Source organism: Salvelinus namaycush, unplaced genomic scaffold (genome assembly GCF_016432855.1).
Source record: "Salvelinus namaycush isolate Seneca unplaced genomic scaffold, SaNama_1.0 Scaffold732, whole genome shotgun sequence".
In the NCBI taxonomy this organism is placed as follows: domain Eukaryota; kingdom Metazoa; phylum Chordata; class Actinopteri; order Salmoniformes; family Salmonidae; genus Salvelinus; species Salvelinus namaycush.
Window position 1 is genome coordinate 17501 of NW_024061456.1, and position 13882 is coordinate 31382.

Below are 13882 nucleotides of genomic sequence, written 5' to 3' on the forward strand. Positions count from 1 at the left end.
GGTTACTGTATCTCCCTGGTCTTCTCTGCCAGGTTACTGTCTCTCTCTGGTCTTCTCTGCCAGGTTACTGTCTCTCCCTGGTCTTCTCTGCCAGGTTACTGTATCTCCCTCGTCTTCTCTGCCAGGTTACTGTATCTCTCTGGTCTTCTCTGCCAGGTTACTGTATCTCTCTGGTCTTCTCTGCCAGGTTACTGTATCTCCCTGGTCTTCTCTGCCAGGTTACTGTCTCTCCCTGGTCTTCTCTGCCAGGTTACTGTATCTCCCTGGTCTTCTCTGCCAGGTTACTGTCTCTCCCTGGTCTTCTCTGCCAGGATACTGTATCTCCCTGGTCTTCTCTGCCAGGTTACTGTCTCTCTCTGGTCTTCTCTGCCAGGTTACTGTATCTCCCTCGTCTTCTCTGCCAGGTTACTGTATCTCTCTGGTCTTCTCTGCCAGGTTACTGTATCTCCCTGGTCTTCTCTGCCAGGTTACTGTCTCTCCCTGGTCTTCTCTGCCAGGTTACTGTCTCTCTCTGGTCTTCTCTGCCAGGTTACTGTATCTCCCTGGTCTTCTCTGCCAGGTTACTGTCTCTCCCTGGTCTTCTCTGCCAGGTTACTGTCTCTCTCTGGTCTTCTCTGCCAGGTTACTGTCTCTCTCTGGTCTTCTCTGCCAGGTTACTGTCTCTCCCTGGTCTTCTCTGCCAGGTTACTGTCTCTCTCTGGTCTTCTCTGCCAGGTTACTGTATCTCCCTGGTCTTCTCTGCCTGGTAACTGTATCTCTCTGGTCTTCTCTGCCAGGTTACTGTATCTCTCTGGTCTTCTCTGCCTGGTTACTGTCTCTCTGGTCTTCTCTGCCTGGTAACTGTATCTCTCTGGTCTTCTCTGCCAGGTTACTGTATCTCCCTGGTCTTCTCTGCCAGGTTACTGTCTCTCTCTGGTCTTCTCTGCCAGGTTACTGTATCTATCCTACCTTGTACCCCATCTCTCTGGTCTTCTCTGCCAGGTTATTGTATCTCTCCTACCTTGTATCCCATCTCTCTGGTCTTCTCTGCCAGGTTATTGTCTCTCTCCTACCTTGTACCCCATCTCTCTGGTCTTCTCTGCCAGGTTATTGTATCTCTCCTGGTTTCTCAGGATGTGGTCGTTGTCTCCTAGAGCTTCTACATGTCTCAGCTTCTGGTGGGATAACTCCAACTGTTCCTGAGAGGGGGAGAGGAGCAGGGAAGAGAGAGAGGAGCAGGGGGGGATAGAGGAGCAGAGAGGAGCGGGGGAAGGGAGAAGCAGGGAAGAGAGAGGAGCAGGGGGGAGAGAGGAGCAGAGAGGAGCGGGGGTAAAAAAGGGGGAGAGGGAGAAGGGGGGAGAGGGAGGGAAGAGAGGGAGAAGAGAGAGAGCGAAAGAGGAGGGAAGAGAGACAGAGGGAGGAGAGAGGAGAGAGCCAGAGGAGCAGGAGAGGGAGAGAGGCAGGGGGGAGAGAGAAGCAGGGAGAGAGAGAGAGAGAGGGAGAAAGTGAGTGATCCAATGTGAAATGGACCCTACGCTCTAGGCACTTGCTTGGTGGAAGCACCATATTGCTTACACCTGTCAAACCCTCTCAGATCTCTGAGTGCCTAGGGCGTAAGGGTCCATTTGGGACATCAAGTGAGCGAGTGCGGTGAATAAAAGACACAGTGTCTCCGGGCAGTATTGAGACCTTCACTTTCCCACATTTTGTTGCGTTACAGCCTTATTCTAAGTAACAAAAATTCCTAAATCTTTGCAAATGTACACAAAATAAAATGAAATACATTACTGACATAAGTATTCAGACCCTTTGTTATGAGACTTGAAATTTAGCTCAAGTGCATCCTGTTTCCACTGATCATCCTTGAGATGTTGGACATGATTTGGAAAGACTCACACCGGTCTATATAAGGTCCCACAGTTGACAGTGCATGTCTGAATAAAAACCAAGAGGTCGAAGGAATTGTCCGTAGAGCTCCGAGACAGGATTGTGTCAAGGCACAGATCTGGGGAAGGATACCAAAGCATTTCTGCAGCATTGAGGGTCCCCAAGAACACAGTGGCCTTCATCATTCTTAAATGGAAGAAGTTTGGAACCACCAAGACTCTTCCTAGAGCTGGCTGCACGGCCAAACTGAGCAATCGGGGAGAAGGGCCTTGGTCAGGGAGGTGACCAAGAACCCGATGGTCACTCTGACAGAGCTCCAGAGTTCCTATGGGAGAACCTTCCAGAAGGACAACTATCTCTGCAGCACTCAGAACTTTATGGTTGATTGGCCAGACGGATGCCAATCCTCAGTAAGAGGAACATGACAGCCTGCTTGGAGTTAAAGGCACCTAAAGACTCTCAGACCATGAAAAACAAGCCTGTAGGAAACCTGGCAGCATCCCTACAGTGAAGCTTGGTGGTGGCACCATCCCCACGGTGAGGCATGGTGGTGGCACCATCCCCACGGTGAAGCATGGTGGTGGCACCATCCCCACGGTGAAGCATGGTGGTGGCGGGGCCTCCCGGGTGGCGCAGTGGTCTAGGGCACTGCATCGCAGTGCTAACTGCGCCACCAGAGTCTCTGGGTTCGCGCCCAGGCTCTGTCGCAGCCGGCCGCGACCGGGAGGTCCGTGGGGCGATGCACAATTGGCATAGCGTCGTCCGGGTTAGGGAGGGTTTGGCCGGTAGGGATATCCTTGTCTCATCGCGCTCCAGCGACTCCTGTGGCGGGCCGGGCGCAGTGCGCGCTAACCAAGGGGGCCAGGTACACGGTGTTTCCTCCGACACATTGGTGCGGCTGGCTTCCGGGTTGGAGGCGCGCTGTGTTAAGAAGCAGTGCGGCTTGGTTGGGTTGTGCTTCGGAGGACGCATGGCTTTCAACCTTCGTCTCTCCCGAGCCCGTACGGGAGTTGTAGCGATGAGACAAGATAGTAATTACTAGCGATTGGATACCACGAACATTGGGGAGAAAATGGGATAAAAAAAAAAAAAAAAAAAAAAGCATGGTGGTGGCACCATCCCTACGGTGAAGCATGGTGGTGGCATCATGCTGTGGGGATGTTTTTCAGCAGCAGGGACTGGGAGACTAGTCAGGATCCAGGCAAAGATGAACGGAGCAAAGTACAGAAAGATCCTTGATGAAAACCTGCTCCGGAGCGCTCAGGACCTCAGACAGGGGTGAAGGTTCACCTTCCAACAGGACAACGATCCTAAGCACACAGCCAAGACAACTCAGGACTGGCTTCGGGACATGTCTCTGAATGAGTGGCCCGGCCAGAGCCCAATAGAACATCTCTAGAAAGACCTGAAAATAGCTGTGCAGCGACGCTCCCCATCCAACCTGACAGAGCTTGAGAGGATCTGCAGAGAAGAATGGGAGAAACTCCCCAAATACAGGTTGTGCCAAGCTTGTAGTGTCATACCCAAGAAGACTCGCGGCTGTAATCGCTGCCAAAGGTGCTTCAACAAAGTACTGAGTAAAGGGTCTGAATACGGATGTAAATGTATTTGAGTTTTTTTTAAACTTGTTTTTGCTTTGTCATTATGGGGTGTGTTGTGTGTAGATTGATGAGGGGAAAGAAACAATGAAATCCATTTTAGAATACGGCTATAAGTAATACGGCTGTAAGTAATAAGGCTGTAAGTAATAAGGCCATAAGTAATAAGGCTATAAGTAATAAGGCTATAAGTAATAAGGCTGTAAGTATTAAGGCTGTACGTAATAAGGCTATAAGTAATAAGGCTATAAGTAATAAGGCTGTAAGTAATAAGGCTATAAGTAATAAGGCTATAAGTAATAAGGCTGTTAAGTAATAAGGCTGTAAGTAATAAGGCTGTAAGTAATAAGGCTGTAAGTAATAAGGCTGTAAGTAATAAGGCTGTAAGTAATAAGGCTGTAAGTAATAAGGCTATAAGTAATAAGGCTGTACGTAATAAGGCTGTACGTAATAAGGCTGTACGTAATAAGGCTGTACGTAATAAGGCTGTACGTAATAAGGCTGTACGTAATAAGGCTGTACGTAATAAGGCTGTACGTAATAAGGCTGTACGTAATAAGGCTGTACGTAATAAGGCTGTACGTAATAAGGCTGTACGTAATAAGGCTGTACGTAATAAGGCTGTACGTAATAAGGCTATAAGTAATAAGGCTGTAAGTAATAAGGCTGTAAGTAATAAGGCTGTAAGTAATAAGGCTATAAGTAATAAGGCTGTAAGTATTAAGGCTGTACGTAATAAGGCTATAAGTAATAAGGCTGTACGTAATAAGGCTGTAAGTAATAAGGCTATAAGTAATAAGGCTGTAAGTATTAAGGCTGTACGTAATAAGGCTGTACGTAATAAGGCTATACGTAATAAGGCTATAAGTAATAAGGCTATAAGTAATAAGGCTATAAGTAATAAGGCTATAAGTAATAAGGCTATAAGTAATAAGGCTATAAGTAATAAGGCTGTTAAGTAATAAGGCTGTTAAGTAATAAGGCTGTAAGTAATAAGGCTATATGTAATAAGGCTATAAGTAATAAGGCTATAAGTAATAAGGCTGTCCGTAATAAGGCTGTAAGTAATAAGGCTATAAGTAATAAGGCTGTAAGTAATAAGGCTGTAAGTAATAAGGCTGTCCGTAATAAGGCTGTCCGTAATAAGGCTGTCCGTAATAAGGCTGTCCGTAATAAGGCTGTAAGTAATAAGGCTGTAAGTAATAAGGCTGTTAAGTAATAAGGCTATAAGTAATAAGGCTGCTAAGTAATAAGGCTGCTAAGTAATAAGGCTGTAAGTAATAAGGCTGTAAGTAATAAGGCTATAAGTAATAAGGCTGTAAGTAATAAGGCTGTAAGTAATAAGGCTGTAAGTAATAAGGCTGTAAGTAATAAGGCTATAAGTAATAAGGCTATAAGTAATAAGGCTGTAAGTATTAAGGCTGTACGTAATAAGGCTGTACGTAATAAGGCTGTACGTAATAAGGCTGTACGTAATAAGGCTGTACGTAATAAGGCTGTACGTAATAAGGCTGTAAGTAATAAGGCTGTAAGTAATAAGGCTATAAGTAATAAGGCTATAAGTAATAATGCTATAAGTAATAAGGCTGTAAGTAATAAGGCTGTAAGTAATAAGGCTGTAAGTAATAAGGCTATAAGTAATAAGGCTATAAGTAATAAGGCTGTAAGTATTAAGGCTGTACGTAATAAGGCTGTACGTAATAAGGCTGTACGTAATAAGGCTATAAGTAATAAGGCTATAAGTATTAAGGCTGTAAGTATTAAGGCTGTACGTAATAAGGCTGTACGTAATAAGGCTGTACGTAATAAGGCTATAAGTAATAAGGCTATAAGTAATAAGGCTATAAGTAATAAGGCTGTACGTATTAAGGCTGTAAGTATTAAGGCTGTACGTAATAAGGCTGTACGTAATAAGGCTGTACGTAATAAGGCTATAAGTAATAAGGCTATAAGTAATAAGGCTGTACGTAATAAGGCTGTAAGTAATAAGGCTGTAAGTAATAAGGCTGTACGTAATAAGGCTGTACGTAATAAGGCTGTACGTAATAAGGCTGTACGTAATAAGGCTGTACGTAATAAGGCTGTACGTAATAAGGCTGTACGTAATAAGGCTATAAGTAATAAGGCTATAAGTAATAAGGCTGTTAAGTAATAAGGCTGTAAGTAATAAGGCTATATGTAATAAGGCTATAAGTAATAAGGCTATAAGTAATAAGGCTGTTAAGTAATAAGGCTGTAAGTAATAAGGCTATAAGTAATAAGGCTATAAGTAATAAGGCTATAAGTAATAAGGCTGTACGTAATAAGGCTGTCCGTAATAAGGCTGTAAGTAATAAGGCTGTAAGTAATAAGGCTGTTAAGTAATAAGGCTGTAAGTAATAAGGCTATAAGTAATAAGGCTGTAAGTAATAAGGCTGTAAGTAATAAGGCTATAAGTAATAAGGCTGTAAGTAATAAGGCTGTAAGTAATAAGGCTATAAGTAATAAGGCTATAAGTAATAAGGCTATAAGTAATAAGGCTGTACGTAATAAGGCTGTACGTAATAAGGCTATAAGTAATAAGGCTATAAGTAATAAGGCTATAAGTAATAAGGCTATAAGTAATAAGGCTGTAAGTAATACGGCTATAAGTAATAAGGCTATAAGTAATAAGGCTATAAGTAATAAGGCTATAAGTAATAAGGCTATAAGTAATAAGGCTGTACGTAATAAGGCTATAAGTAATAAGGCTATAAGTAATAAGGCTGTAAGTATTAAGGCTGTACGTAATAAGGCTGTACGTAATAAGGCTGTACGTAATAAGGCTATAAGTAATAAGGCTATAAGTAATAAGGCTATAAGTAATAAGGCTATAAGTAATAAGGCTATAAGTAATAAGGCTATAAGTAATAAGGCTGTACGTAATAAGGCTGTAAGTAATAAGGCTATAAGTAATAAGGCTGTAAGTAATAAGGCTGTAAGGTAATAAGGCTGTACGTAATAAGGCTGTACGTAATAAGGCTATAAGTAATAAGGCTGTTAAGTAATAAGGCTATAAGTAATAAGGCTATATGTAATAAGGCTATAAGTAATAAGGCTATAAGTAATAAGGCTATAAGTAATAAGGATGTTAAGTAATAAGGCCGTAAGTAATAAGGCTGTAAGTAATAAGGCTGTAAGTAATAAGGCTGTAAGTAATAAGGCTGTAAGTATTAAGGCTATAAGTAATAAGGCTGTAAGTAATAAGGCTGTAAGTAATAAGGCTGTAAGTATTAAGGCTATAAGTAATAAGGCTATAAGTAATAAGGCTATAAGTAATAAGGCTGTAAGTAATAAGGCTATAAGTAATAAGGCTATAAGTAATAAGGCTATAAGTAATAAGGCTGTAAGTAATAAGGCTGTAAGTAATAAGGCTGTAAGTAATAAGGCTGTAAGTATTAAGGCTATAAGTAATAAGGCTGTAAGTAATAAGGCTATAAGTAATAAGGCTATAAGTAATAAGGCTGTAAGTAATAAGGCTGTAAGTAATAAGGCTATAAGTAATAAGGCTGTTAAGTAATAAGGCTGTCCGTAATAAGGCTGTAAGTAATAAGGCTATAAGTAATACGGCTATAAGTAATACGGCTATAAGTAATAAGGCTGTAAGTAATAAGGCTGTAAGTAATAAGGCTGTAAGTAATAAGGCTATAAGTAATAAGGTAATAAAACGTGGAAAAAGTCAAGGGGTCTGAATACGTTCTGAATTCACCGTATATAGACTGAGTATAACACCATAACACATCGTTAAACAGACTTTCACACTAATCAGATCATGTTGATTGATTAATTATTGATATTGATTGGTTACCTGGTAGTGGCTGTGCTTCTCCACCTTGGTCTCAAAGTGCTTCAGTTCCTCCTGAACACACACACACAGAGAGTCAGGGAGAGAGACACACACACACACACACACACACACAGAGTCAGGGAGAGAGACACACACACACAGAGAGTCAGGGAGAGAGACACCCAAACCGGACAGAACATTATGATCCAGATTGTGAAAAGTGATCACTTTAAAACAGATATGGAAAACACACACACACACACACACACACACACACACACACACACACACACACACACACACACACACACACACACACACACACACACACACACACACACACACACACACACACACACACACACACACACACACACCTTGAGTGAGTCCAGTTCATCTCCAGTCAGGTTGGCTCTCTGTGCCATCTCCCACAGCTCTATCACCCTGGGCTCCTTAAACTCTGGAGAGACATCACAACTAGTCACACTACACTGTGTGTGTGTGTGTGTGTGTGTGTGTGTGTGTGTATGTGTGTGTGTACTCACCGCTGTCCTCGCTGAAGCCCTCGTGGCTGAGTTTCCTCAGGCGTTCAAAGCCCTGGTTCAGATCCCTACACACACACACACACACACACACACACCGTTAAAGCACACACACACACACCGTTAAAGCACACACACACACACCGTTAAAGCACGCACACACACACACACACACACCGTTAAAGCACACACACACACACACACACACCGTTAAAGGACACACACACACACACACACACACACACGCAGCGTTAATACACACCTCATCTTGTCCTTCAGGTCGGTGTGTTTCTGATGCAGGACATGTTCTTTAACTTCCCCTTCTAATGGAGAGATCACATTCTTATGGATCTCTATAGGGAGAGAGACGGGATGGAGGAGAGGGGGGGGGAGAGATGAGGGAGAGACGGGATGGAGGAGGGAGGGGGAGAGAGGAGGGAGGGGATGGAGAGAGATGGGGGAGAGAGGGAGAGAGAGAGGAGGGAGGGGATGGAAAGAGATGGGGAGAGAGAGGAGGGAGACGGGATGGAGGAGAGAGGGGGAGAGAGATGAGGGAGAGAGACGGGATGGAGGAGGGAGGGGGAGAGAGAGGAGGGAGGGGATGGATGGAGAGAGATGGGGGAGAGAGGAGGGAGGGGATGGAGAGAGATGGGGGAGAGAGGAGGGAGGGGTTGAGAGAGATGGGGGAGAGAGATGGTATGGAGGAGAGAGGGGGAGATGGAGGAGAGGGGGAGAGAGGAGAGAGGGGGAGAGAGGAGAGAGGGGGAGAGATGGGAATAGAGGAGATAGGGGGAGAGAGGAGAGAGGGAGAGAGACGGGATGGAGGAGAGAGGGGGAGAGGGGATGGAAATGGGGGAGAGAGATGGGGGAGAGGGAGAGAGACGGGAATGGAGGAGAGAGGGAGAGAGACGGGAATGGAGGAGAGAGGGAGAGAGACGGGGAGGGGGGACAATCAACACTTCCATTAAGGTCACGTATCAGACACTGTTATCCAGTGACTTACTGTCAGTATATTCAACTAAGGTGGAGAAAACCACTACATTACAATCACTGCAACTAATAACCTTCCTCAAAGCAGCTGTCAACAAAACCAGAAGTCATATTTCACACAATCACCAGCAGTCAAACATTATAATTCAACCTAAACCAAGTGACACTTCATCACTGGGTAACACTGAGGCAACACTGGGCTAACACTGGGGTAATACTGGGGCAATACTGGGGCAACACTGGGGCAATACTGGGGCAACACTGGGGCAACACTGGGGCAACACTGGGGCAACACTGGGGCAACACCGGGGCAACACCGGGGCAACACCGGGGCAACACTGGGGTAATACTGGGGTAACACCGGGGCAACACCGGGGCAACACCGGGGCAACACCGGGGCAACACCGGGGCAACACTGGGGCAACACTGGGGCAACACTGGGGCAACACCGGGGTAATACCGGGGCAACACCGGGGCAACACCGGGGCAACACTGGGGCAACACCGGGGTAATACTGGGGCAACACTGGGGCAACACTGGGGCAACACCGGGGCAACACTGACAATTATTAGGGGAGAGGAAAGGAGGGGAGAGGCAGAATGACCGACAAAAGAGAAGAAAAAGAACGAGAACGAGCGTAAAAAGTCCTCTCACCCTCCGTGCGGCTGACGGTATCCATGACGATGTTATACTCGCTGATCTTGTCCTTGTGGTGTTGAAACTCCCTCTTCAGACTCTGCATCTCCTCCTCTGAGAACTTACCAGAACTCTTAGCCTGTAGGGAGACACATTTACACTACACTGTTAGTAGGAAGAATGATGACAAGTAACCCCAAAATGACCTCTTGGGTTGTAAACTGGGGTGTAAAGCCATAGAGGGAGAGAAACTGAGGACAAGTGGCCCCAAAATGACCTCTTGGGTTGTAAACTGGGGTGTAAAGCCATAGAGGGAGAGAAACTGAGGACAAGTAACCCCAAAATGACCTCTTGGGTTGTAAACTGGGGTGTAAAGCCATAGAGGGAGAGAAACTGAGGACAAGTGGCCCCAAAATGACTTCTTGGGTTGTAAACTGGGGTGTAAAGCCATAGAGGGAGAGAAACTGAGGACAAGTGGCCCCAAAATGACTTCTTGGGTTGTAAACTGGGGTGTAAAGCCATAGAGGGAGAGAAACTGAGGACAAGTGGCCCCAAAATGACTTCTTGGGTTGTAAACTGGGGTGAAAGACATAGAGGGAGAGAAACTGAGGACAAGTGGCCCCAAAATGACTTCTTGGGTTGTAAACTGGGGTGAAAGCCATAGAGGGAGAGAAACCAAGCACGCTCATCCCCAAAATGGACGCTGTTATACTGAAACTGGCTGTGCGTCCCAATCATATCACCTTTCTCCTGAAGTGTTCACTCGTTCCCTACTTCCTACTAATCTAAAACCATTGGGTTTGTGGAGGCGTGGCCTAGTGGGAGTTATAACCACATTTCTGATCACTGATTTGGAAGGAAATGACTGGTAAGTGAAGAGAACAGGTGCCCTCCACCCTCCCTCTCATCCCACCCACCCTCTCTCACCTTATTCCACAGTTTGTCCAGTCTGGGGTCGTCAAACATGTCTCCTTGTCTGAAGTCATGGTCCTTCAGGTTGTTAGATTCTAGAGGTCTGGTGTCCTTCTTCCCATCCATCCCATACTTAGCCAGGATCACTGGGAGGGGGGGGGGGGGAAATCACAAAATGGACGCCGGTTAACCATACTATCCCAGATAGGACAATGAGCCAGACAGCCAGGATCACTGGGGTGGGGGGGGGGGGGGGGGGGGGGACACAAAATGGACGCCAGTTAACCATACTATCCCAGATAGGACAATGAGCCAGACTTAGCCAGGATCACTGGGGTGGGGGGGAGACACAAAATGGACGCCAGTTAACCATACTATCCCAGACAGGACAATGAGCCAGACTTAGCCAGGATCACTGGGGTGGGGGGGAGACACAAAATGGACGCCAGTTAACCATACTATCCCAGACAGGACAATGAGCCAGACTTAGCCAGGATCACTGGGGTGGGGGGGAGACACAAAATGGACGCCAGTTAACCATACTATCCCAGATAGGACAATGAGCCAGACTTAGCCAGGATCACTGGGGTGGGGGGGAGACACAAAATGGACACCAGTTAACCATACTATCCCAGACAGGACAATGAGCCAGACTTAGCCAGGATCACTGGGGTGGGGGGGGACACATTCTGCACATTTTCTCATCCGTTAAACATTTGATTTCAATACAGTTTTCTTTTCCCAAAATTACAATCTGTTACGAACCGAGTAGACTACGTTCTGTAGACTTTACACATTGCTAAAAAATATATATATATTTTTTAATAGCGTTGTTTATAAGGAGTTAAGGGCGAATTTAGTTATTGCACACATGCACTTCATAGTAGGCGTTCCCAAACACAAATATGCAAATACATGCTAGAAAGAGCCAATAGGATCTCGCTAGCTCGTGCTTGGCTCTGCCCACTCTGATTAATTTACCCCCCATTGGAAACGACAGGCTGTGGTCCATCTTGGTTTAGTTATAAAAAAATATTTAATACTTAAGCAATAAGGCCCGAGGAGGTGTGGTAGATGGCAAATATACCACGTCTAAGGGCTGTTCTTAGGCCCAACGTACACCTTCCAAGGCCCTTCACACCCCCACGACATTATAACAAGCCACACACCTGCCCCAAGGCCCTTCACACCCCCACGACATTATAACAAGCCACACACCTTCCCCAAGGCTCTTCACACCCCCACGACATTATAACAAGCCACACACTGTCCCCTGCCCCAAGGCCCTTCACACCACGACATTATAACAAGCCACAGGCCGTCCCCAAGGCCCTTCACACCACGACATTATAACAAGCCACACACTGTCCCCAAGGCCCTTCACACCACGACATTAGAACAAGCAACACAGCGTCCCCAAGGCCCTTCACACCACGACATTATAACAAGCCACACACCGTCTCCAAGGCCCTTCACACCACGACATTATAACAAGCAACACAGCGTCCCCAAGGCCCTTCACACCCCATGACATTATAACAAGCCACACACCGTCCCCAAGGCCCTTCACACCCCCACGACATTAGAACAAGCCACACACCGCCCCCAAGGCCCTTCACACCCCCACGACATTATAACAAGCCACACACCGTCCCCAAGGCCCTTCACACCACCACGACATTATAACAAGCAACACAGCGTCCCCAAGGCCCTTCACACCCCCACGACATTATAACAAGCCACACACTGTCCCCAAGGCACTTTCCGCTTTTTTAAAGCTCTGTCTCTCTCTAGAAAATCAACTGTTTATAAAGCAGCTCTGTCTCTCTCTAGAAAATCAACTGTTTATAAAGCAGCTCTGTCTCTCTCTAGAAAATCAACTGTTTATAAAGCAGCTCTGTCTCTCTCTAGAAAATCAACTGTTTATAAAGCAGCTCTGTCTCTCTCTAGAAAATCAACTGTTTATAAAGCAGCTCTGTCTCTCTCTAGAAAATCAACTGTTTATAAAGCAGCTCTGTCTCTCTCTAGAAAATCAACTGTTTATAAAGCAGCTCTAGTTTAAGTAGTGTTATTTACACCACTCCTCCCTTCTAGTCATTCTCTCTGTCTCCATTCTCCTCCATTCCTTCTACCTCTCTAGCCATGTCTATCGCTCTCCCCCTCTCCACCCACCCCCCCCTCTCTCTCTCTCTCTCCACCCCCTCCATCTCACTCTCTCTCACCGTTGAAGCCACGTCGTAGCTTGGCCTCTCTCTCTCCATTCTCATCCATCCCGTCTGCCTTAGTCTTCTTCCACTGTAGTTCATCTTTCTCCTGGATCTTCAGATCACTGTGGAGCTCTGCCTGACGCACTGGGGGTAACTGCATCTAGAGACGGAGGGAGAGAGGGATGGAGCGAAAGAGAGAGACTGGTGTTAAACTGGTGTACTGTGGACAACTGCAACTAGAGACAGAAGAAGAGAGGATGAGAGGAGAAAAAGAGATTGCCAATAAAGCACAGTTAATTGACTGTTGTGCTGGGGCACTGGGGGCAACTGCATCTAGAGACGGAGGGATGATGAGAGAGGGATGGAGGTAAAGAAAGGGATAGGAAATAAGTGGAAGTACGGGAGAGAGGATGGAGGAGGGAAAGGGAGAGAGGGATGGGCGGTCAATCAAATCAGACTGTAACTAATGAAGTGTAGCGTGTGTCTCGTCTGTGTCTGTCTGAGAGAAATCGGTTCCTTAAAGTACCCGGGTACAATCAGACCTCAGCCATCTCTAACTACTTAACGTTAGCTGATTCAGCTACCTATGCCAAGCAGGTAAGGTAACTGTTAGCTAGCTAAGTTAGCTAAACAAAATGTTGGATAGACCAAGGAATTGTAGACAAAACGTCTCTAACGTTAGAATGATAGTTAACTACGAAAACCCATGGACTCCACTAGGACTAGACACGACCCGATAACGAAGACAATTCACGCTCGACTATCTCACTATATAAGTAAACAAAGCTAAGCTAGATAGCATCACTTGACTTACCCTGATCGCTTTCTCCCACACCTGGTTGAGTTTAGCTATCCTAAATTCCACCGTGTTCTTGCCGTCCATGGACGGTTTCTGGTCGTTCATTTCTCTAGAATACTTTCCTGCAATCGCCCCGACTGCGAGACACAACACCGCGAATAAACAACCAAACTTCATTTTTACACCGTACCGGAAAATGTATTGAAGAAACCTTAAATGAAACGCAATTTCAGAGCTACGGTTCATTCGTCTGTCTTTCTAGCCGGAGTACTTCAAGTCATGTGTTTAGAAGAGGCGGACGCGTCCTGGACGAACTGCATTGTGGGATGTGTAGTTTTAGAAAAAACTACAAACTGGGTTTCCAGTTCTGGGGAAAGGGTTTGTAAAATACAATACCCACAATGCACCTCGTAATCGTCTCCTAGTAACGGAGGATGTGGGAGCCTTTGAGCAAATAGGAATCATCCACGCGTTGGATTTAAAAGGGATTTAGGGTTGAGCAGTTTTACACAACACTGGCATAATTT

The 13882-nt window shown here is 45.7% G+C and overlaps 1 protein-coding gene across 1 annotated transcript in view; it reads right to left on the bottom strand.

Annotated features, from left to right (window-relative positions):
- Positions 1 to 13639, bottom strand: part of LOC120042628 (alpha-2-macroglobulin receptor-associated protein-like) — a 17624-nt gene extending 3985 nt beyond the window's left edge. The window contains exons 1-9 of the mRNA XM_038987451.1: positions 13371 to 13639; positions 12572 to 12716; positions 10365 to 10495; positions 9456 to 9576; positions 8074 to 8164; positions 7815 to 7879; positions 7647 to 7729; positions 7291 to 7341; positions 1053 to 1178 (exon numbers count right to left, since the gene is read on the bottom strand). Coding sequence (XP_038843379.1) covers positions 1053 to 1178; positions 7291 to 7341; positions 7647 to 7729; positions 7815 to 7879; positions 8074 to 8164; positions 9456 to 9576; positions 10365 to 10495; positions 12572 to 12716; positions 13371 to 13601 — 1044 coding nt within the window. The 5' untranslated portion in view covers positions 13602 to 13639. The remainder of the gene's footprint in view (positions 1 to 1052; positions 1179 to 7290; positions 7342 to 7646; positions 7730 to 7814; positions 7880 to 8073; positions 8165 to 9455; positions 9577 to 10364; positions 10496 to 12571; positions 12717 to 13370) is intronic.
- Between the last annotated feature and the right edge of the window lie 243 nt (positions 13640 to 13882).